Source organism: Pteropus vampyrus, unplaced genomic scaffold (genome assembly GCF_000151845.1).
Source record: "Pteropus vampyrus isolate Shadow unplaced genomic scaffold, Pvam_2.0 Scaffold62, whole genome shotgun sequence".
In the NCBI taxonomy this organism is placed as follows: domain Eukaryota; kingdom Metazoa; phylum Chordata; class Mammalia; order Chiroptera; family Pteropodidae; genus Pteropus; species Pteropus vampyrus.
Genome location: NW_011888843.1, coordinates 1,234,428 through 1,260,589, shown reverse-complemented (window position 1 = coordinate 1,260,589; position 26,162 = coordinate 1,234,428). Strand labels below are relative to the sequence as shown.

Here is a 26,162-nt window from a genome sequence, read left to right as displayed (position 1 = left end):
TATGTTCACTAAAACTGAAGGACACAAAATTAAGGAATGAGGTTACATTTTTCAGTAAATTTTAATGGTATGTGTTGAGCGTTCTACTGCTTATTATTTCTGGGGTAGAAGCATAAACAAGAAGGCACCATTGTTGTACCCACATATTTTATAACCTAAAATAGAACCAAGACATTTGTATATGTGGATTATTCTGAGGTAAGCATTTAGAACTAATTGATTCGGTGGTATATTCTAGAATTCTGCTTACGCCGTGCAATAGTGAAGGACTAGGGTGAATTCAGTGTGGTGACGAGAGCCCAGTTTTGTAAGATGACACACTGAGACAGCCACTTTCACAGGTGAGCAACACTTTGTCCTGTCTGGATTGGAGGAGTTTCCCCTTTAGTGTAACCTGCAAGCTGAGCGGCCCAAGTAAAACTGAAGACACAGAGAAGCAGAGGCCAATAAACAGAGCTGGGTGAATGAAAAACACTCATTCTTCTAAATAAACTTGGGTAAAAAAAGCTAGTCATATGACTAAAAGTTAATAATGCTGCCCCAGTTTGTCATTACCAGTGATAAATGTGGAAAATGAAAGGGTTGTTTTGTATTCATCATAAGAAGTGGATGGATTTTGTCCTATTTGTGGTTTGTTGGAAAGTTTTATGTTTGATTGTCTTTGATCACTGTAGTATATTTTGGTATTCATAACTGGTTTTTCTTTGCTCCTAAAAGTACAAAAAGTTTTAAATTTAATATTTTGTGTTTATGAAGGACAGGTTATGTAATAAACTTGATTGGTCATACATCTGTACTTCTTTCTGAATAGTATATTAGCTGAACTGTTTTTCCTCTTCGGCTTATATTGTCTTTATATCTTAAGATAATTGAGGCAGTTTTTTCATGTCTAATTTATTATTAGAAAATACCATATATAAATTGAATCTTTCTCATCTTTAGAAGTTTCTTTTTTTAAATTTTTAGCTCCAGTTATTTTAATTTGTTTAGACTTTATTTAATGCCTACTGTGTATTTGTCATTGGTCTAGGTCTTCTGAGAATACAGAGGTGAATAGCACGATTTTTGCTCTTGAACTAACAGAAGACAGGTTAATAATGAGTGTGTATGCTAAATATGTTCTATTCAGTTTTCTACAACTAATGTGCAAATTGTTTGTATATGTGTTGGCATTTTAGTTCACCATCTAGTTGGTTATTTAATGGATGGATGCTAGCTTTACTTGGAGTTATGAGTAGGTAGCAAAGTAAAATTATTGAAAAAAATGTGTAAGGCCGATAGTCTGCAGGGGCAGTCTTCATGGTTTTTAAGACCTCTTCGAGTGTTAAGAGCTTCTCTTGAGACAGTTAAGTAAATAATGAAGTTTGTTTAACTTAGACATGAAGTGCTAACATTAGCATAGTCTAATGTACCAATTTTGAACTGCAGCCAAATCATTGCCCTGCTACATACAAAAATAAGGGAATACTTCATGTATCTTTAGTAGATTGAATTTCTAGGTACAATACTTAGAGACATGATACTTTTATCTGTTGGGGCACTTGCCTTTAACATTTAAAAGTCAAAATGCTGTGTTGGATCTGCCAGTCTTTTTAGAACTCCGCTAACAAGAATTGCTTGATCTTAGGTGATACTTCATAGTTAAGTAAGTTTTATTGTAAACTTAATATACTCACTGCATTGTATTGAAAATACATTATGATAGTACTGTACTGTAAATATTGCATTACTATAAATATTTAATTATCAAATTAAAAAACCTTTAAAACCAAAGAAAATTAGACTTGTTTAGAGCACAGATCAATAGCATGTAGGCATCTTCCTAAAATTCTTGTTCACCTAGAACCTGAGAATGTGATCTTAGGGTCTTTGCAGATGTAATTAGTTAAGGTTAGGCCATACTGGATTAAAGTAGGCCCTAATTCCAATGACTCGTGTCTTCATAAGATACAGAGATACGGAGAAGAAGGTGATGTGAAGACATGAGAAAAAAAAAATCAAGAGAATGTTGAAAAGGCTCTTAAAGTGTGGTCTGAAGTTATTCACAGGAAAAATGAGACTACCATTTCTGAGATGTAACAGATGGCAAAGACAGTGAACTGACAAGTGAGGGTTGATTTGATGAAATTTTTCAAATGTGTTTTCTTTGCCAAATATAAAATTAATAAGGGGAGGCCACACCAGCTAACCATATATGGCTCTAGGAGCTGAGCTAAAGGAGCTCGGAAAGCAGGGAAGGGTTATGGTGTCTATGAATGCAAAGTTATAATAAAACTCACATTTGAAAGAAATACCTTCTCTAAATATACACAATCAAAGAAGAGACATGAGCATCAGTTATTCAGATACTAAGAAGTAATATTTATGATGGGATATTATAAATATTACTTTATAGAGAACTTTAAAGAAGCCTGGGAAATGAATCTAGCTCCTTATGAGGACCAGAGATGAGGGATGGAAGGGGAAACCTGCTCTCTAGTTCATTCCCAGTTGCCTCTCTCATCTCCTCCCGAACTTGATTCACTTGCTTCTTTGGTCAAGGTTAATCAACTAAATGCTGGTGATCCATCAGGTCACAAAGACATTGTTAATCTAATACTGTAAGTCAGTGTGTCCTCAGACCTGCAGCATCAGCAAAATCTTGGGCCCTTGCCCAGAATTACTAAATCAGAAAATTCTGGGTGGTAGAACTCTGCAGTCTGTATTTAACAAGCCTTGTGCGTGATTTCGTTGCATGCTAAAGTTTGAGGCCCTCTGCTGTAACTTGTCTTCATTCAGTATTTCCTTTAAGCATTTTAATTTATTATAGTTTGCTGTGTATTGTATGCAATGTCCAGTGATGCTAACCATCTTTATTACTTTTTTTTTCAAATTTGTTAAGTTCATGGCTAATATTACTGTTATAATATATGTAACCATAATATTTATTAGTTATATTAGCAATAGTTTTATTGTTTAGCTATTAGCAAGAGTGTATTGCTTTGGTGGATTTTTCCTCCTTTTAAATTACTTTGGCCTGTGTTTACAGAATCTGTATAGTATGAAGTGGTAGCTCACATTTTCCAGGTACTGTTTTAATGAATATTATAAGGGAAATTGTAAGCTCTAGTGGTATTCAAGAATTTAGAGATTAGAGAAAGGTTTAGAGCATGACATTTCTCAAGGATAAGAGTCTACAGTAATTTGGGAGATATAAATAAACCTAATCAAATTGAGTAGCTGTCAATAAGAGGCATGATTTACTGGGAAGTTGACTATATATATTTTGATACGATGCCTGAATTAACCGTCCCCAAATCTGTTTAGCAGCTGGTTGTCACTACCATTAGCTAAAAGCAACTAGTCTTAAGTGTGTTTCAAAGATCCTGCCAGCATGCCTTGCTGAGCTTGTTTAGCCTTTCAGCTCTGAGACAGAGTTCCCAGGTGCCAGTTGAATCCTCAGGTCTGTCGACCTTGTTATAGGGTTCTTTAAATCCTTCTGCCAGTTCTTGAAATGACCATAGGCAAGTAATTTAATTCAGTCTTCTGTCACTGGAGGTAGTCAAGAAGGATTTAAGGATTTATATGCAATAAATAAGAAACATCCTTTAGAGTTTTATCTGCATAAGCTCTAAAGCTAGAGGAGGTGAGGTGAGAGTTGAGCGTTTTCACTCATTCTTGACAATTTTCAGCTCCAGAGATTTAGTAAATTCTTTTATTAACGTCTGTGTAGTGATCAAACTTTCTTAGTTTTTGGTGCCATAACATCATGAATACTTTCATTCTCTAAAGTTTTGGAAATTGTGATTGCTTAGCATGCTGTTCTTATTCTCGTTTTTTACTATTTTGGGTTACAATAGACCTTCACAAAGCCCTGTGAGTACTTTTATAGATTATTTTAGGGAAATGTAGATTATTAATGTTTTATTAAGTTCAGGTAAATTGAACTAAGTGAAACTAACATAGTAAATAGTTGTAATAGTTATTGCCCCAAAACTTCATGGCTTAAAACATCACACATTTATAGTTTAAGTCAAGAATTCAAGAGTAGCTTAGCTGGGTGTTTCTGGCCGGAGACTGTCATGAAGTTTGCAGTCAGGATGGCCAAGGGGCCAGGTCTCTGGACAGGAGCTGGAGAGTTTGCACCATTTATGGCTTGCTCATTTGGCTGCTGAAAAGAAGCCTCAGTTCCTTAATGGCTGTTTGCAGAAGGATTCAGTTCCTTATTGGCCTTTTCATAGGATTCCCAGACTGTCCTTGTCACCTGGCAGCTAGCTTCCCCAGAGGGAGTGATGCTAAGAGGGAGCAAGGAGGAAGCTACAGATGCCTTTTTCCACATGGTTTCAGAAGTCCCAAGCAGCCATCAAGTCTGCCACATTTTATTTGTCAGAAGCAAGTCACTAAGTCCACATGCAGGGGGATTGGAATTAGGCTCCACCTTTTGGAGGGAAGAATTTAAAGGAATTTGTGGACATATTTTTAAACCACTGCAATGATAGACACTAATGTATATTTAGCAAAGACATGTAATTGGCAGCGACCAAATTTGTACTTATTTCTATGTTTTTTAGTGATATTCTAGTTAAAACAGTTGTTTCTGCTGCTATATATATGTTCCTTAAAATTCTCATGTTCTCCAGAATTGTAAATTAAAAATAAAAGGGTTTATGTGAAGATGGAATTGAGGAAAGGCAGGACTCCAACTCCATGCATCTTCATAACCAAAATACAAAAAAAAAAAAAATAATATTGGGCATGTGAGGAGATAACCTGGACAGCCTAGGCAGGCAGCTTGGTGTGGCTGGGAGTTGAGTTACCTGAGGGAATATTAAAAATGCCAAATAAAAGAAGAGAGGAAATGCTAGCTTATGGGTATTGAAACAGTGCATTTACTATGCGCTTTTTCCTTTTTGAAAGTTACAATTCTTCTCTCATTATTCTAGCTCCCCTTGCCTAGAGTAAACCCTTATGAACCAACACAACTTGCATATGGTACTGACATCATTCATCTATTCATGATCATATGTGAGCTAATTGGTATTAATGAAACATATGGTAGCAGAACAGACTGTAGTTTCCCTTAAATAAATATTTCTCTTCTAGTCACATTTATTAATTTATTTAATAACATTTTCTACTGATAAGACAAAAGTAGACTTCAATTTCAAAAGCTCCTGATCAAAATTCTGTTAGTAACATGCAAATTAGTGATTATTTGCTGTATGCTCTCCCTGCTCCCCCAATTTTAATTCTGTCATCTCGTAGAACGCCATTTAAGTGTAGACTTCAGAGTGCAGAAGAGCAGAGAAGAAAAAAGAAATGAGCAATACTTAGACTCTTATTTCAAATGACGGAGGGGTTTGTCTGAGCATCATAATGATTGCTGCCCTTGGATCCAGAGCTGTGCTGACAGAGGGCTCGTCAAAACAGAATGCTGGGCTGCACGCCTACGGTTCTGAGTCAGCAGTTCCTGGACGAGACCTGAGAGTGTGCCTTTCTAATATGTTTCCAGGGGACCCTACTGTTCCTGGTTCTGGGACCGCACTTGTAGACCCACCGAGTCTGAAGTAATAACGTGCCCTACTCCCAGTTGAGTCAACACAGAAGGCTACTTTATTGAGAATTCTCAGTCAGGATTTTTTCCGTGAGAGTAGCTCTACTCAGTTCTCTTAGTTATGTCTGTTAAGGATCAAGTTCTCATATTTGTGGCACAGTTAGAGATATTAATGAACTATGTGTTATTGCTCTATTTACATTTGTTTTCAAAAGATAGTATAGTGACACCCAATTTAACTGGAAGCGAATTATTCAGAAGCCTGAACTACTTAGATTAATACTTATAAGTATGGAAGTCAAGAAGGACCTCTGAGTGGAGGGAAAGACCACAGAGTTCAGTCCTTTACTTTGAAAAAGGGTTGAGAGCTAACTTTAGGCCTGTTGTTTTAGGGCTGAAAGTTAAGTAAGGCAGGAAATTTGAAATTTCTTATATACTTATTACAGTCACTAATTGGAAAAGAATAGCAGAGGAACTGTGTTAGTACTGAAGTTTGGAGCTATATTTGGACAAGGGCAGGTAGCTCTTCCAGTCCACTGGTCCAACAGGGCTTCTCCGAATTTCTGAATATAGTAATACATTGATATCAGCACTTTGAATAAAAAAAATAAATGAATAGTAGGTATTAGAAAGAGTTACATTTAAAAATCTGGCCCTTTGTTCCAGCCAAGATGTAGTAACAGGGACTGCATTTGTTCTCTCACTTGAAATAACTGAAAATCAGATGAAATATGTAAAACAGCTTTCAGACATTGGGCATCAGAGAGCACAGGATGCAGAATCCCACAATAAATGCACTCCCGAAGAGAGGGGAAACAAATGAGAAGAATCCTTCAAACGTACCACTTGACTGATGGGAGAGAGTTCCAGGCTGCTGTTGCAGAGAGGAGGAGCACTGAAGGAGCCTGGTATGCGCCCCGAGTTCAGGAGACGGCGCTGGGAGTCCACTGAGGCTAGGCCGCTTTAGTATACTGAACAGAGAGCTGAAGAGAAAAAGAGTTGCTCAGAGAGACAGCCCTGGAGATGTTCAAGGAGTCATCAGTGAGCCTTCAGCTGAGCAGTAATCGGTGCCTGTATGTGAGGGAACTATCCAAGGCTGAGCGAAGAAAACCACAGAAAAGGAGCAGAGGGAACAAATCTTGAAGCTCACACAGGCCCTGGAATAGTTCATGTTCCTACCAGCCAGAGTAGAAAATCTGGTAATTTACAGGGTATCAGAATACTCAGCAGAGTATTGCTTGCTAATATTACTGTTAGCTTGAGGCTTATGGCTGCTCAGGTCTTACATATGACAAATCTTAGAAAGCAAGCCTCGTAAGAGCTGAGCTGTTTCCAACTAACTTAACTGTTCCAGAACAAAACTCCATAATATTTATAGAAAAATGAAAAACATCCAGCACTCGACAAATTCATGATGACTGGCATCCAAACAAAAATTACCAGGTATGTAAAGAAGCAGGAAAATATGACCCATAATAAGGAGAAAACTCAGTGATACCTATGATACAGTTAGTTGACAAGGACATTTAAACAACAGTTATAATTATACTTCATATATTCATGAAGTTAAAAGAAAGCATGAGTAGATTAAGGAGAGACATGTCAGATACATAGTTATGCGTGCAGTGTGTGCGGGGTGTGCGTGCACTTCTAGAGATGAAAAGTACACTGGATGGAGTTAATGATAGATTAAATCCTGCAAAATAAAAGATTAGTGAACCTGAAACCACAATATACCAGAATTTGTGGAATGCAGCTAAAGCAGTGCTTAGAAGGAAGTTTATATAGTACTTAAGTGCCTGTTAGAAAAAAAGAAAAGCTTCAAATCAGTGACTGCAGTTTCCACCTTAAGAAAGTAGGAAAAAAAGAGCATAAATTAATCTCAAAATTAGTAAAAGAAGCCATAATGATAAGGACAGAAATAAATGAAACCATAAACAGAAAAACAATAGAGAATAAAACCGAAAGGTGGTTTTTTGAGAAGCTTAATAAAATTGGTAATCTTCTAACCAGACTGATCAAGAAAAGATGGGAGAATCAGATTACCCGTATCAGGTGATAGCACTGTAGATTCTATAAATATTAAAAGGGTAATAAGGAAATATTGTGAACAACTTTATGCCAACTGTATGACAACCTACATGAAATGGACAGAAGACTTCTTGAAGATAAAACTACAAAAGCTTACTCAAGAAGAAATAAGTAATGGAATAGCCCTAACTCTAGTAAAGAAAATGAAATTATAGTTTAACACCATCCCTCCCTTCCTCCCTTCCTCCTCCCCTCTGACGCACACCCCAAAAACAACCCAGAAAAACAACAAGACTCCAGGTCCAGATGGCTTCACTGGCGAATCCTACCAAATGTTTAAGGAACAAATAATACCACTTTCATCCAAACTCTTCCAGAAAAGAGGAAAGAATACTTCAGTTCAGTCTATGAGACCAGCCTTACCCTGACACCAAAGCCAGAAAAATACATGAAAAGAGAAAAGCATAATCTGAAATCCCTCATGAATATAAATGTAATAATTATTAACAGAGTTTTAGCAATTTGAATCCAATGTATATAAAAATGACAGTAGATCATGACTAAGTGCAGTTTATCCTGGAATGCAAGACTGGAATGCAAAAGTTTAACATTTAAGAACCAGCTGGATTTATCATGATCATTTCAACAAATGGCAGAGCAGCAGTTTGAATAATGTCAGCATCCCTTTCTGATTAAGAAAGTAAACAACTTAGCAAGTTCGGAATAGAAGCGAACTTCTCAGCTTGACAAAAGGCATCAGCAAGAAACAGACAGTTAATAGTCTTTTTAATGGTGAAAAACTGAATACTATCCCCCTAAGATTAGGAAAAAGGAAATCGCCCTAAGATTAAGATTGTATGGAAGGTTCTAGCTAGTGTAGTGAAGCAAGAAAAAGACATAAAAGGCACCCAAATTACAATGGAAGAAATAAAACAGTAATTTTTCACAAAGGAGGACTCATGCTACCTGATTTCAAGGGTAATTATAAAGAGTCAGTAGTCAAGATAGTTTAATATTAGTTGAAGATACACAAATAGATGAGAGGAGCAGGAATACTCAAGAAATTGACCCAGCCAGCTATGGTCAGTAGAGTTTTGATATGGGTGCCAGAGCACTTTAGTGGGAATGGATAATCTTTGCAACAGATAGTTCTAGAATCATTTAGATGGCTGTTTGTCAAAAAATATAAACAAAAACCCTCTATTTCTTGCTATGTATAAAAATTAACTTGAATTTAATCATAGACCTAAATGAAACAATTAAAACTATAAAATTTCTAGAAGAAAACAAAATCTTAGTGACCTCGAGTTTATCAGAGTCCTTAAATACAACACAAAAAGCATTAATTATAAAAGATAAATAATTGGATTTTATTAAAATTGAAATTTTGCTTTCCCAAAGTACTGTCAATAAAATTAAAAAGCAAGCTTGACTGGGGGAAAATATTTGCAAGTTATATATCTGACAAAGGACTGGTATTCAGAATATAGGAGGAACTCAATCCAATTAAAGCTGAACAAAAGACTTGAATTGGTTACCTCAGCAAAGAACATCTGTGTATCACAGATAAGCTCTTGAGAAGATGATCAGCATCATTAATCATTAGGGGAAGGCACATTAAATATAACGAAGTACCACCACATGCGCTCTAGGACAACTAAAGTGTTGGCAAGGAGTTGGCACTAGAACTCTCCTGCTGCACTGGTGATGGGGATGTAAAATGCCACAACCCAGCTGTGCCAGTCCTGTGTATTTACTCAGAGAAATAACAGCATATGTCCACACGTGAACTTGTACACCAATCAATCAAAATGGGCAAAAAGTTGGAAACAATCCAAATCTTCACCAGCAGTTGAATGGTTAAACAAACTATGGTGTATTCATACAATGGAATACTACTCAGCAGTTAAAAAAAGAGAACAAACTCCTGGCATACTAAACAGCATGGACAAAAAGTAACAAAAAGCAGATCAGCAGTTGCCTGAGTATGGGAGGGACTAGGTGGGGGTGAAGGGAGAGGGAGAGATCGCAACAGGCACAAGGAAACTGTTGGCAGTGATCAGTGTGCTCATGTTCCAGCGATGGATTTCCCGGGGCGAGGGGGCGGGGGCAGGGGCGGGGGCGGTGCCAAGTGAGTAAGAGAGAGAAAATGTATGTTATAAATCACCTGTTGTGATCAGGTCTCTCTCTTAGTTCAAAATACTTGCTTTTGTTGTCTGTCTTTCCTCCTGGATCATGTAAGAAATTCCTTAAACTTATAGGGAATTAGAGTAACATTTCTAGACTAAAAGTTATCACAACTGATCCAACTTTAAACTGGCAGGCATTAGTTACTTCGGTGTTGTCAATATTTATTAGAGCATAGGGCAGTTGGAATTTCTCTGAAGAGAGGAGTTTGAGAATTGGTAGGGAAATCTAAAATAATTCCTTAGGTCATAGAATAAGGAAGTGTAAAGAAGGGTGTACCTGGGTGGTTGCCCAGGCACATTTTGCTCCTTCATCTCCTATTTTTTCAAAGCCCAGTTAGTGCCCCTCCAGAGCCCTCAGAGTTCCCAGGGTGTGTCTGATCTGGAACACCCAGGGAGGGAACAGACAAGGGTATTGAAATTCGGTCAGAACAAAACAAGGCAGAGTTGATTCAGACTGGGATGTTTAGGGCTTTCCAAGGACAGACTGATCTCACCAGTAGGCTCCAGGGCTATTCAAAAGGCTCCTTGCAAATTTTTCTAACTAGGGAATAAAAAGCCTGTCTCTGTTGATGTCTCCCTACTTTTCTCTTATGTATCCCTTCTAGTCTTAGTCCTTTCTGTCCGATGATTTTGCTCTGGGCTTTCTCCAGGGTTTTTGTGGAGTTGGAAAATTGAAGGGTGTTCCTCGTGTATCCCTGTTGTCCTTTGCTTCAGTCTCTAATTACGAAGTGACAGGTTAATAAGCATCCTTGAAGCCGATTTCTGATGTGGCTGAATAAAACATCTGTTTTTTTGTACACATACACACACATACAGAGAGACAGAGACAGAGCGTGTGTGTGTGCGCGCACGCGTGTGTGCGTGCGTGTGTGTGTGTGTGTGTGTGTGTGTGTGTGTGTGTTAATCAGCAGTTCTCCCGTTTAGTCGGTAGGCCTTGTCTGAATGTCATTCTGCCAAAGTCATTTCTAGCAGGGAAATGGAGACTTTTCAGATCTTTCTCAGCTCTTTGCCTCTGAGTCTCAGTGTGTCTCTCTCTGTGTTCCTTCTAAGAGTCACAAGCACCACAGCACACCATCCTTCATAGATTGGTGTTAAGTTTATCTTTGTGGACTTAGCCTTTGGTTATAGAGTAATATTTTCTTGTTAGAAAAGTCATTCTTTGTCTCCTTAATAGTAAATATACATTGAATATCTATAGGAGGAAGAATATCAGCAGTTAATTCCGTTAAAACTGGTAGTTTCATTAAATACGAGATCTTGAATGTTATTATCCTACCTCAGTCTGTTATGTTTTCTTCTTAGTGTATTTAAAATAACTCTAGCCATTTGTAAAAGTCTTATATCTTTCTTAGTGTAAAATTAAATTACGAAGGATATAGAAGAAAGTAAAACTTGGGTTATAACAGAGGAATTAAAACGTTCTTTCCCTGGGTTTTTCAGGAAGAAGCTCTTCTATACCTAATATTAAAATGTGTGTATGGAGTAGGTGCGGCAGTTTTTACCATGATTGCATTACTGCAGGTCTCAGATTCCCTCAAGTATAAACTGGATTATTTCCCTATAATTATTCACTGTTGTCTGGGTAATTTATCTGGTATGCCAAAGAGTAGGAAAAGGCCCATTTCTTTAATACTTACCCTGTTTACCCGTGTTTGTTTCAGGAAAACCTCACAGCACCGGTAGCTCTGAACGGATTCAGCTCTCAGGAATGTATAATGTCCGTAAAGGCAAAATGCAGTTGCCAGTGAACCGGTGGACCAGACGCCAAGTCATCCTGTGTGGCACCTGCCTAATAGTATCGTCCGTGAAAGACAGCTTGACCGGAAAGATGCATGTTCTGCCACTCATTGGTGGGAAAGTAAGTGTAAAACAAACAAAATATCAACAGGTTTCCTAGCATCATTAAGGAGCTTACTTTGAGCCTTTTCTGTGGGTAAATGGTTTTTGACTCATCTAAGGTCTTGTTCGTTTCCTGTTCTACTCTACCAGTGAGCATTATTGATTGGTGGACTTGTGGAAAATAACAATGCCATTAGCTCACGTGAGGCCCTGGTGATCCTTGCTTCACTTACCTACAGGACTGAAAATAGAGCAACTAGAATTTCAATGTTGTATTTTTGGCTACAGATGATAAATTATTACTTATGAGTAAACATCTTTTGATATCTTGAGCATGTTTTGTCGTATAATATAATGATCCTTAAGTCTATCACCTTAGGATCATTCAAGCATGCTTATTGAAGGTTAGACTCTCTAGCACGAATCTTTGATCTCACTTTGCTATACCTCTCTGTTTGTGTTTAGTGACCAGTGGGGTTAGCATTTTTAGTTTATCACTATAGCTAGTCATAGTTTCTGAGCCCGAAATGTTACTCATTTTGGAGAAAACCTGCAATACAGCTGATAGCTAGCTATATCTGACATTTACTGGCTGCTTTTATTTGGGCATGTTAACAATTTTATTCCCATTATCTATGAAATAGAACCAGATTGCTTGGGGAATGATTTTTTTTTTTTTTTTTTTTTTGCCAGATTTATTTAACTTCCCAAGTGTTGGTAGGGAGGGGTATCATTACCATAATTATATGTCAGTATTTCCTGATTTTTAAATGATATGGTAATCTGTTAATAAACGGGGAGGCAAATTTGGGTGAAGAAATGGATTTTTGGAAATTGGGGGCATAGTAAAGAAATATTTTCTTTACTATTTTACTGCCCTGAATGGGCATGAGAAAGAAGGCAGGTTGTGGAGAATATAGAGAGGAAAAATAAGAAACCAGTTTTTGTTAAAGTAAAATTATTTTTTAATTGGCAAATGTTTGATCAGCTGGTTCCAGGAATTAGAAATGAACCAGGTAAGACCAGATGTGTGAAATAGCAGATGGTTGTTCACCTGCTATGTAGCAAAGTATTCTTCATTCATAAATTTAAACTGGTTTTTCTTAACTAGTAACTAGCCCATGTCAGTTCTTATCCTCCTCTGCTATTACACATTCTAATCCTAAGAGGACTAATACTTGATCATTTTAAAAAATAGATTTTGGCCAGGCTGCAAGGTATATTTAGATATATTTCAGTCATCCATTTTGAAACCATTGCTTCTTTTGTCTGAACATTGAAGAATTAGCGTTATTTTATTACTGAAGAGTTGTTCTTTGGATAGACTACTGAAAATTTAATCAATGTTATTACTCCCATAGGTCATCATTAAAAATGTGTATTTAATGTTTGATGCCTTGTTAGGTCAGCAATCTGTTTCTTTCTCTGTGATGTTAGGGATTTGCATAGGCAAATTTAATGTAACTATTTATTAAATATCCTGTGTGAGGAAGCCGCTTTGCTTGGCATCTTAGAAATATTAAGATGGATAAGTCACCATCCCTGCCTTTGAATAGCTTATAATTTACTGTCCAGATGAAAGATGGACACAATAAAATTTGCTCTCAGAGAGGTGCAAAAAAGTAGTGTGGAGGAGTAGTGGAAGGAGATATTATATTCTGTGGGAGGAATTAGAATTTTGCGGTGAAGGAGATAGCAATTATTGTAGAACTTGAAGGGTGAAAATTTTATGGACATAGTAAGGAGCCGCTCAGAAAGATTATTGTGCTCAGAGAAGCAGAGGCAGGAAAGCAGTGGAATGTTCAGATAAGGTCAGAAGATCCAGTTATAATTAGCATTTTCATTCAGAGCTAGAGACTTGTCCTGTTTCCCAGGCCTATTATTGGATGGACTTTACCATTCAGTGAATTGAAAGTTAATAGCTTTCTTTCCTCACGGACAAACCTTGTAAAACCTGTTTTGCACTATGCCTTTAAAAATAATCGAGTATGTTGAAAATTAAGTCTTTTAAAACCCATTGACCAAGTTAGGAAAAAAATAAATTTACTCTTTGCACACTGAGTTTTCATTAATGTTTGTTCCTTTTTCATTCTGTTCTGTTGTTAAAGGAAAAACTGAGAGTAGATGGGTTTTTAAATTTTTATTTTTAAAATTTATATAAGGAAGAGCTAGAAACGGGGTGTTAGATTGGTCATAACCTAGCCGTAATTATTGTGATAATCAAATTTAACATACCACTTGAGCATCATCATTAGTTTACACTTTCAACTGTAGAATTCCAAATATGAAGTTAAATAAAGCTCTCTTAAAATTTAATTGTTGAAAAAGTATTTGTGCAATGGATTTTTTTATTGGTTGCGAACTTATTGTGTTATATTTAATTTGTCCTTTAGAATTTAACATAGATTTTTAGATAACTTACTTTAATTAATATTTTTAATATTCGTTAAATTATGATGCATAACAAACTGAATAACCGTTTACCTACTACTACTCAATTTCGGAACGATAGCAGTGTCAATACCAGTGTTTCTACTTGTGTCCTCTTTACTGCTGCTTCATTACCTCCCCCACCCAGTATCCACTGTCCTAGAATCTGTATCATTGTTTTCTTACTTAAATAAGTTTTATCATGTAATTATGTTGTGCTTGATTTTTATCTGAATAAAAATGGTATCATACCATGTGTGGTCTTCTGTGAGTGAATTTTTTCACTCAATATTATGTTTCATCATAAGGATTGTATGTTGCTTGCTATATGTGGTTTTCATTTCTGTATAATGTTCCAGTCTGAATATTATAAATTCCCATAATTTTTAAAGTAATTTTCTTGTTGATGGACATTCGGGTTGCTTCTAGTTTTTCGTTATTATAAATAATGCTGTTGAAATAGTCTTATGTCGATATGCCTCCTAGTATGCAAGTAGTTTTTTAGGGCGATAGTTCTCAGCTAGATTTACTGTGCCCGAAGGGGAATTTAGTAACATGCGGCAATGTTTTAATTGCCAAATGATTCAACAGACAGCATACCTAATGTAATGTAATAGTTAATAGTTAATGTAAACTAAGTTATGCTGTGGTAACAAATTCCCCTGAGCTCAGTGACTTATCATAACAGTTATTTCTCACACACACTACATGTCCATTGTGGATTGGTGGAGACTTCTTTTTTCACATAGTTGTTCGGGGACCCAGCCTGCTGGAGGCTCTGCTCTCTTCTAACGTTTGGATCAGGCAGCCTTCCTTTGTCGCTTAGGCAGGGGAAGAGGTAACTGCAAGGTTATTAAAGCTCCTGTATATTTGGAGCAGAAGTGACACCACTTTTGCCCACGGCTCATTTGCCATAGCTAGTGATATGACTCTACCTTAATTGCAAGGGGTCTGGAAAGTGGAGAAGTAGGTAGAATGTATGGTTAATACCAGTGTCTTTGCTGCAAAGGGACACCGTTGGCATTTATAGGGCAGGGGCTCAGAGTAAAAAGTATTAGATGTGCAGTGACGAACTGTTCAATCCAAAATTCCTGTAGTGACGTCCTTGAGAAACAAGGTTTGCTCTTGAATACAAACCTAGGAGTACATTTATTGGGCTATAGAGCATGTGCACATTTACTTTTACAAAGTCATATCAACTTGTTTTCCAAAAATTGTTTGGCACCAATTTACACGCATATCAGTATACAAGTGTTTTGGTTTCTCTACATCTTCACCAAGCTTTATCGAAGTATAATTGACCTACAATAAACTGCACATTTTGATTACATTTTGATAACTGCATACTGATAGCTGTATATACTCATTAAACCATCACCACAATCAAGACAGTAATCATATCACTCCAAAAGTTTCCTTGTGCTCTTCTGTACCCCTCCCCTTTCACCCTTTTCTTCTTTTCCCCGAGAAACCACTGACTTGATTTCTGTCAATATAGGTTAGTTTAAATGGCATTTAAAAAAATTACATTTTCTCTATAATATATAGAAATTTTCTCTATAATATATAATACATAGAAATACAGTTGATTTATGAGTATTGATTTTATATCCAGTCATCTCGCTAAATTTTATTCTAACATGTTTATAGATTCTTTGGAGTTTACTATGTAGCTAATCATGTCATATTCAAAGGATGAAGATATTATTTCTTCCTTAATACATTTCTTATTGTAATGGCCAAGACTCTAGTAAGGTATTGCATAGAAACAGCTGATACTTGCCTTATCAATGATTTTCAAGTGATTGTTATCTTACCGACTTTGAAATTCGCCTTAGATGTCTGATAAATATCCTATGTCAGCTTAAGAGAGTTATTTGTGCTCTCACTTTGCTAAGAGTTTTTATCATGAATGATTAATGGGTGGCGAATGTTATCAAATGCTTTCTTTGCAACTGTGGAGATGATCATAGAGTTTTCTTCTTAATCTGTTAGTGTGAGTAATGATTTTATAGTTCCAATAATGTTAAACCATCTTTTCTTTCCTGAGGTAAATCCAACTTGTTCTTGGTATATATTTTGTTCTGTGTTACTGAATTTCGTTGTAGCATTTTGTTCAAGGTAAGTGTCCGTAATTGAAATTAGCCTGTCACTTTCCTTTCTCTTACTGCTCAGCTTTGTTTTTTGTTATACTGGCCTTATATAATAGGTTGGAGTATTTTTCTTCGTTTTTTGTTTGGTGGATGAGTTTGCACAAATTCGGAATGACCTGTTTCTTGTAACTTTGGTAAAACTCACCAATAAAACCATGTAGGCCCACTATCTTCTTGAGAGTTTTTAGAAAAAAAAAATTCGTTCAATTTCCTAAATGGTTATAGGACTTTTGTTTTTTCCTTGATTTTGTGTTGGTAAAATATATTTTTCTAAAAATTTGTCACAACATTGTTTAAAACAGTCTTTGAATATTTGCTTAATCTGTAGTCATGTCTCCCTTTTCATTGTTAATATTATTTATATCTGTTTTTAGTTGATAATCATTGATGAATATCAGTTGATACCCAATTTTGTTAGCTTTTGCCAAGAATCAGTGTTTTGCTTTGTTAATTAATGTTAGTGCTCTCTGTTGTATATTTGGTTTTCATTTCATTGATTTCTACTTATTGAATAGAAACAGTTGAATTGAATAGAAACATTCTACTTGAGTTTATTCAGTTTTTGGTTTTGGTAATTTTCCCCCTAAGTTCTTGAGATACATGCCGATCAAATTAATTTTCTGCCTTCTTTCTAATACAGGTATTTAAAATTATAAATTTCCCTCTATGTACTGCTTTTGTTACATTCCAGAAATTTTGACGTGTATTTTTTTAATGGTTTAGTTCTAAGAATAGCTAAATTTTGGTTATGATTTTTTCCCTTTGTGAATCATTTTGAAGTGTGTTATTTTCTAAGTATACTTGGATTTTAAATTGATTATTTTTTTATTATTGACTTAACTTTATTGCATTTTGGTTCAGTAAATTTGTGTGACACTGATCTTTTTGAAAATTTTTTATGCTTTGTGAGTTAGTTCGTGTCATTTTTGTGAATAAAGCATAGGAGTCTGTGTGATATCATGTTACTTTATTGTTTGGACTTTTCCTCCTTATGGAGAAATTACTTGGAGTGGAAATTTGAATTGACTATATCATTACATTATTAGGACTTGAAAGTTCTCATGGTAGGGTTTTATTTTAGATTAATCTCAGTTTCACATTAATTTTTTAAAAACTGATTTAACATGCTTGAAGAGCTCTTTTAAAAAAAAAAACCTTATAATTCAAGTCCCTTGCATAAAAATCCACCCGAAGTAAAAATTCTTAAGTAAAATATTAAGTAAAAATCCCCCCAAGAAATAAAAAGAATCCCAACACTATTGTGAGGATATAGAAAGAGAAGAAAGGGAGTCTGTTCTAATTTTAAACAGGAAGAAGAGAATTTCACTCTTGTGGGGAAATCTAACGAAGATAAAACTCTCTTTTTTTGGTTTCCTTATAACTCAGACTGGTTGGTCAGACTCAGTAACTGAAACGTATTAAGTAATAAGAGAAACATATATAGGGAAAGATGCAAATTGGTGCAGGCTCACTGATCTAATGTATAGTTAATGAACTGTGTAAGTGATTCTGCTTTCTGACTTGTTTTTGTCTTTCTTTCTTTGTTTTTACAGGTAGAAGAAGTGAAAAAGCACCAGCACTGTTTAGCATTTAGCTCCTCTGGACCCCAAAGCCAGACTTACTACATTTGCTTTGATACATTCACAGAGTATTTAAGGTGGCTTCGACAAGTCTCTAAGGTGAGCACTTACCCAAGAATTCTGTTCAACTTGTAGTTGGCTAAAAAGTTGCTTTCTGTTTTAACAGTTCCACAATATAGTTATACACTCAAAATTTTTTTTTCAGATCTTGCCAGTACTTAGCAATATTTTGTTTTTTAAGAGCTCATTTTGGTTGAGAAGTAACTTTAAAAATTGTGTTTTGTTTACCAGGTTTTGTTTATATTTTTTAAAAAATCAGCGGGTAGATGGCATTACTATCTTAATGTTATATAAGAAATATGAGATTTAAGACTAGTTAAGGGACTGGCCCAGGGTAGGACAACTGTAAAACCACAAAATACCCAGAGAATTGTCACAAATTTCCTCTATTCTTCTATTTTTTCTTACAATAGTCTCATCTTACGCCATCTGCCTTTCACTTGTTCAGCTTCTGCCTTTTGAGTGGTTTAATTTTTTTCATCTTAATTTTGACCATTTTATAGTCATCTGATTAAATAAGATCATTTAATGACCCATAAAACAATATACCTCGTGTGTATGCGTGTAAAATAGAAACCAGAATAGCATGATAAACAAGATAAATGCTAGTATTTCGGGTACTGTGGGTGAGGATATTTTTATATCACATTTATAGAATTATGTGTAAAATGGGTGGATTACAGTGCATTGTGCCTTGGTTTTGGATGTGTTTATGAAATGATGAAACCTCTCTAGGGTGAAAAACCATTACCATGGAATTTGCTTTCATATTTTTGAATTTATAATCCAGTTTCTTATCCCAGTTCAGTATGATTCATACTGCTGTGTAATATAATTATCTGTCAAGTGAATGAATAGGAAATAACTTTGTAAAACAGTTAACAGAAAATTAGAGAATGATATCAAGAAAGTCTTTTTGAAATACTGATTGCATTAGAATTAGCAGGTAAAGACTTCGTTCTCTGATGATGCAATATACTAAGGAACAGTATTTTCTCCTCCTTTTAGAGAAGAAGCAGTGGGCAGAGTTTAGGTTGATAGGACTTAGAATTTCTCCCAATCTAAAAGGCAAATGGAGGTTCTAAATGTCCCAGGCAGCACCCCCTACTAGAGAAAATGGGAAAGATGACTCGTCTCCTTCAGACTTGCATGTAGAATTATGATATTAGATGCAATAAGTACATCTAGTTGTTTTAAAATTACTCTTGTGCTCGCAAATGTGAGGAGATAAGTATTAAATAATATTGTGCTTTTATTTTTAAGTGGTTGTATGTAGGCCAATAAAATTATGGCCAATACTCTGCTTTTATTCAAAATAAAATGCTCAACTATGGTCAAAGTGCAATAAATTTCTTTCGATATGGAGCTGTTGATTTTTAAAAGTTTTTATTTTAGAATAATTTTCTGTTTACAGAAAAGTTACAAAGATGGTATAGAGTTTTTCCATGTACCCTTCACTTTGTTTCCCAAGCATATTACCACAGTATATTTGTCAAAACTGAGAAACCAACATTAGTATATTCCTCTGAATTAAACTCCAGAATTTATTTTGCCTTTACTAGTTTTTCCATTGATGACTTCTTTCTATTCCAGGATGTAATCCAGGGTATCACATTGCATTTGGTTGTCATGTCTCCTTTGTTTCCCCTGGCCTGTGACAGTTTTTCAGTCTTTTTGTGTTTTTCATGATCTTGGCAGTTTTGAGGAGTACTGGCCAGATATTTTTTATAGAATGTCTTGATCTTTCAGACCAAATGCAGTGTAATAGTCAGCTGCTTTACATTCTTTTTAAAATAAATCAGAGGCATAAATTCTTAATCAGCGATAAGGATGTAAATAAAGTATATGTAAATTATTAAGTTTACCAATGACAGTTTGTTTTGATTCAAACAATAATAAAAAGATTAATAGGTATTGTGTTTAATAGTCTTATATATTAAACATCCTCACAAATGACAAGTCAGTGTTCTAAAGCCAACAAGTATTGATTAAGCACCTTCTGTATGTCAGATATGTGTTTTATACACTGGAATACAGCAAAGAACAAGTCTAATTCCCCTCTCTTGGTAGGGTTTACATTCGAGAGACAGTAAATAATATCAAATAATACAAGGTGATATGACAGAGAATGACGGGAAAGAAATAACTCTTTCTAAGGAGGGAACATTTAAACCAGAACTTCACTGAAAGAAATATCCGATTATTTGAAGATCTGGTGGGAGGAGCTTCCCAGGCAGTGGAAGAAGATAATGTGAACGCCCTAAGACTGAAGTTAGGGAAGTTAGTGAAGTTAGGGAAGGCCAGGAGTCTTAGGTTATAGAACAGGATAAAAAGTCTGGATTTTATTATTGGCATAATGGCAAGTCATTAAAGAGTTTTCTTCCAGAAAGTTACCTGATCTGACATTGGCTGTTGTGTGGAGAATGGATTGTGGAGGGCAAGGATAGAAGCAGGGAGGCCTGACCGGCAAGAGGCTCTTATGTATTCTAGGCAGGAGGTGAGGGTAGAAATGGAGAGAAGGGGATACGTGTGTTTTGGGACATGTTTTGGAGATTGAGTAACAGGATTACTGATAAATTACATATAGAGCATGAGGAAAAGGGAGAAATAGAGAATGGCTTCTAGGATCTTACTTTGAATACTGAGTAAATTACAGCCTCAGTCAGAAATCATAGCACTAATTATACTCTTACATTTGCACCTTTAAAACTATAGCAACGTACGGTTCTTAACTTCAGAGAGCTTTCTGTTCCTAGAGAGGCAGCAGAGAGGTGAAATGCAAGAGGTAGATTACGAAGTATCTCTTAAGTAGGGCATGGCAAATGTCGATTTCCAACTTGTTGCTGGTGATGGTGAATGTCAGCTGTTAGCTTCCTTAGTACTTCTTCTTGTCGCCAGTTGGCTAATATGCCATCTCCAGGGTCTAATAGGATAGGGTCTCTATAACAAGGCTCTCTGATTATCCAAACCATGAACAGATTTAGACATCAGACCTCTCATAGGAGAAGGTGGAAGATTGGGGCAGGAGGGGTGGGGGGGATGAATTGTGACACAGGAGAACATGATGGTGACAGGATGAGGGAGAGGAATGTTGATGCAAGTTTCCCATTCCACTGATAATTGTATTGCTGTTAGAAAGCATTTGATAGGTATGTGCTGAAATGTAACGTAGCTATATAAAGAAGACATACACATAGACATACACAACAAGACTGCAGCTTATATTTCACATTGACAGCAAGTGTGGGCAAGCGCTTCCAGGAGGGAGGAGGGACTTTGAGTTAATGACCTTAGACTGCTAGTAATAATAAGTAGTTAACTAGCAGTGAACTAGAACCTTAACCTCCTCTACCTTCAGAAAAAAAGGCTTTGAATATTTGAAGAAGTAGAATGGTATTGGGATAGTGATTTTCAAAGTAAGGCAGATATGGGTTCTCCTATTCACTGATTGTATGAATGTATCAAAATTTCTAAACTTTAAGCTTTTTCTTTTGATAAAGGGAGTAATTATAGTACTTACTTCTTAGGGTTTGTATGAAATACGCATGCGATGGACTTACACTGGTACACTCTGTGTGTGTGTGTGTGTGTGTGTGTGTGTGTGTGTGTGTGTGTGTGTGTGTGTGTACCCCTGCACACATGTGAGTAACTGACTACATATGTAAATAAATGAAATTTATTTACAGCCATCATTCCTCTTGTCATTACTGGTTGGCCAGACAGTCTCTTTCTAAGTATCAGTTTTTATGTTTAGTTTATTTGAACCAGAGACCTGCTGCTGCTATTAGCAACCACAGCAGCCTTTTGGGGTAAATTAATTAAGGATGGCAGACAATGGGAAGAAAGAAGATTTCTTCCTGAAAAGTCAGAGTTGGGAACTAAGGGCAAACATTTTAGTAGAAGTATCTTCCCTTTTCCAATCTTAAAAGCCAGATATACAAAACTTTTGTTTTAGCTATAGTTAGTGAATTAAAGGGGAAATGATTTTTAAGGGACTGATTAAAGAGATTAGAGTTTAGAGAAGAAATAATGAGAGAATTCCTATATAAAATATGGCCACATTTTCTTTAAATTTTGAATATTTTAGATAATCCTATGATAGTATCTTTCTTTAATCCAGCATCTGGAGAGTAGTTTGGGGCTGCTGGAAAGAGGATGAGAACCTCGCTCCATTTGGGAACATGTGCTTATGGGAAATTTGAAGTGGCAAATGCTGAGTATTGTGAGCCATTTCTGCTTCCAGCTTCCTTCCACTTTCCATTGTCATCTATTCTTCCTCATATGTAAGTATTAGGAAATTATATAGTTTAGTCACACCCAGGGTTACTGTGGAAAATGTTTCCTTTTCTTCATATTGAGAAACAAAACGTTCACAGAATGGATTGAGTTTACATCCTGGTGTTTAAATGAAGATTCATTTTGATAAGGTTTTGAAAGAAAACCAAAAAAAGAAATAGCTGAGTTTCTGATTTTTAATGACCACCCCACCCTTATGCGAGTAAAAGGACAAAAAGAACTATATTCCAATGGTTTTTAAATTAAAATGAATTAGATAATTAATTTAAAGGAAAATTTATTTATTTTCAGTTTATGCTTTTGAATTTTAGCTACAAGGGAAATATTAATCTTTTTTCAGTTTGTTTCATTTGATTTGGGGAAATTTATAATATAAAAGGTTATTAATTAGATATTTTCTATCAAGATGGGTTCTTGTATACTTATTATTTTTTAAATTTAATCTTAGCCTTTAGTATGGCTTGCCAAAATAATACCCGTCAGTCCTTTTTGAGTTTTTTTTTTTAGGAGGAGGGATGAGGTGGTTTTAGTAGTAGATACTGTGGAGGAAATAGCTCCTTTGGGAGGCTTACAATATTGATTGTAAAGTCATCCCTAAAATATTAATGGATGACGTGCTTTAAAAATTCAGTAAACATCCTATTGATGCAGTGTGGAAAAGGGCTCTTGTTTGCTCAACATGGGTACCAGTATCCATGTTTTCAGCGTGGTTGGAGGAGTGATGATGTACGAATGCCAAGGGTAGCTAAGAGAAGAAAGGAACTGCAGCACACACGCACATGCGACCCAGCTTCCACAGTTATCAGCCAGTTGTGTGTGTGTGTGTGTGTGTGTGTGTGTGTGTGTGTGTGTATCTCATTATAAATTTATGCCTCATAAGGCCACTTAGCTTGTCCATGTGTCTCTCTCTTCTTGTTGATCAGTGGCTGACATGCAGGTAGTTGCTGGTGGCTATGGCTATCACAATGATTATCTCTCCTGCTGTCTTTCTTTCAGTGTTAACCACAATACTTTAATTCTAGGCCATCTTTTTTTTTTTTTTTAAGTCACTGCCATGAACTTTGGTTGTCATGATGTGTTTGGTTCACTCTTAAAATGCATAGTGTCGGTAAATCAAGGTCATATTTCGTGCTGAGTTACAGATATGTGAAATAAAGAATAAACATCACCCGTTAAATAAGATATATGGTGAGTCATAATTGAACTTTTGCATTCATGTGCTTTAAAAGTCTTTTATTGTCCAGATTTTACTCAGCGAGTGCTTCATTAGCCACTTGAGTCAAATCATTATAGTGTAATTGGTTTGAGGTTTTCAACATATGAATTTATGTCATTAGCTGTAGTTTTAAGGAACCATTTAAGATTACTTAGTCATGTTTTGCACATATTTTGCCTCTTAATTTGAAGTGTAGTTTAGGGAGTATGCTGCTTTTTTGTCGACATGGTTTGTAACCTGCCTTAGGCATTATGCTGTATTTGGTTACGTGGGGATTATAATGGTTATAATGGTAAAGAGGCTTTGCTCTGTACAGTTCTGCGAGGAGTCCAGGGCTTAATAGGGCATTTTTTGGAAACCCTCATTTCACATTTTATACTCATCCTTTAGATAAAGATTCAGAGCCGTTAACCAAGGATAGTCTAGCAAGTCTATGGTAGAATCTGAAATAGAACTGAGGGCCTGAGTAACATGGATTTTAGCTTATGAAATGTCACCCTCATCCCAAGAACCCAAGAACATTGTCTTTATATCAATTCTGTAGTGAAGATATAAGAAAAATTTGGAAATTCAGTATATGAGTTATTTAGGTACAGGAAGACTTCAGGAGGTAATGAGCAGGCAAGCTGAGTCTTGAAGGATGACTAGGAGTTCACCAGAAAGTCAAGAGGCAAAGGGCATTTCAAGGACAGGTAAAGTGTGTAAAAAGGCCACAACTGTGTAAGAGTTAAAAAATGTAGTCACAGATGTCTGAGCAGTGTATGAAAAACAGAAAAAAATAGAATCTAGATAAAGTAAAAAGTGCTGGCCAGTCTAGATTTTTTCACGCTAGTTCCTTTTCATTTTCTTGGGGAAATTTAATTATGTTACCAAATATTATAACTAACTTTCAAATATATAGATTTCAAATAATAGATTTGTTACATAAAAAATTCACATTATGGAATCTTTCCTTATTACTGATACAAACAGCAGTTTATGAAATTAGGGTACTTTAATGTAGCCTTGTGAGGTAGGTGTTCAGAACAACTCTGAGAGGCTGAGCCTTACAACATGTACTGCATTATCATCTCTGTCTGCAGGTGAGGAAACTGAGGTGTAAACCGAGGTAAAAAGCTTTATACAGGAAGTTCTGCTGCCTTGCTTTTTTCCTTTAATTCTACTTTCAATACTTTCCCGTGGCCTGAAGGGACAAAACAAACCACTATTCAGATAACAAGTGAGATTTACCAAAAATGTCAGAAGTATTTCATATACATAGTTGTCAGCAGAATCCACAGCTCAGTAGTGGAATAAAAGTGGTTTTATACAAGCAGCCTATTGAATAGGGTATGCTGCTGAGGACACTTGAGCATAGCCACTGTACACTGACCTTTGATCTCCTTAAATGATGACCAAGAGGTATTTAAGAAGTCTGAAATGCCTTCTGAGTCATCCAAGGTGGATTAAATTAGTTTCAGTGTTGAGTGGACTACTGTGTCCAGGTGTACAAGAACTAGTCAAGTCTTGCTATATCAGGAACTTAGCATATAAGACTAACTAGATCTCTGTATCCAGTCGGTTATATTTTGAAGTTGAATCATTGTAATTTGAAAATTTTCATGTCCATGACATATTTATTTAACCCTTATGTTTGTAATGCAGAGTATTGAATTTTCTACAACTACTCTGAAGAGTTAAACATTTTCTACCCAGTGGTGTGATTGATAATTTTATAGAGTAAAGAATAGTGGAATAATTGAAAAAAATATCCATGTACTCTCTATGTTAAACGTACTGGATCTTGTATATTAGACTTGGAACTTAAACATCGAGGTTTTTGTATTTTGAATACAAAACAAGCAGCTTATTTCTAATGGTAGAATCATTTAAGTGTGTGTTTATATTATTTCTTTTAATAGAAAGTTAGAAGGTAAGTTTTCGGCAGCTAGCTGTCATTTCCCTTCTCCTTTGTCAGGGCGATGCCGCTCTTGGGGGAAGCTGCGAGGATGGACCTCAGAGGCAGGCTCAGGGAGCAACGTTCAGAAGAGCTTGTTTACACGTATTTTGCCAATAAGGAAATGAGGAAGGAACTCTGAGTTCAGATTTGATCTCCACCCAAGCCGAGCTCTATTTTTTTGTTGTTACTGAGAAACACAATGGGGTTTATGTGTGTGGAGGGGAGATAACTGTTAGAGTGACACAGTTGATGCTTCTGGAAACCCGTTGGTGCCATCTCTTCTGGGCTTTTTACAGTTGCTTCTGACTCAGAGTGTGAGGTGCCAGGCCTGTGTTCCCAGCTCAGGCTGCGGAGTGAGCTTGCAGGACAAATGCAGCTCTGCCTGCTCCCTGCGGTGACACGCAGGTCTCTGCACTGGTGCCTGGGAACACCCACCCATTTCGTCGGGCAAAAGGACTGTCAGTGCTGGTGATGTTGCTGGGAGCCCTGAGGTTTGTCTTCTGCGCTGTGGGCTCTCATTGCCATTTCACATTAGGCTCTTAAATTGTAGTTGTTTAGGTGCCTGTGTCCTCAAGAGACCAAGCTTTTGAAGACAAGAAGTGCACCTCTTCAGCACCAAGTGCAGTGCCTGGTTCATACAAGCAAATGATAAATGTTGAAAGATTCACACATCCCCATCCCTCCCACGCCCTTGGCCCAGTGAGGCTGGGATGCCCAGGAGGAGCTCTTACTCTAAACTCAGCGCTGTTTGGTCCTCATTGTCATATAACAGTGAGCCAGGCGTTTTGTTTGTTTTTCTGGTTCTTCTCCAGCCTGTAGCTCTCGCCATACTTTTTTTTTCCCTTGAGCCTCTTAATTATGTTTTAACTGAGTACGTTATAGTCTTAGTAAGCCCT

At 36.3% G+C, this 26,162-nt stretch overlaps 1 protein-coding gene across 1 annotated transcript in view; it reads left to right on the top strand.

Moving 5' to 3' along the window:
- The window catches only part of LOC105292752 (PH domain leucine-rich repeat-containing protein phosphatase 1), a gene marked incomplete at its 5' end in the record, with an annotated part of 169,117 nt that overhangs the window by 67,181 nt on the left and 75,774 nt on the right, over positions 1–26,162 (top strand). Inside the window, 2 exons of the mRNA XM_011361133.1 lie at positions 11,415–11,611; positions 17,729–17,854. Coding sequence (XP_011359435.1) covers positions 11,415–11,611; positions 17,729–17,854 — 323 coding nt within the window. The remainder of the gene's footprint in view (positions 1–11,414; positions 11,612–17,728; positions 17,855–26,162) is intronic.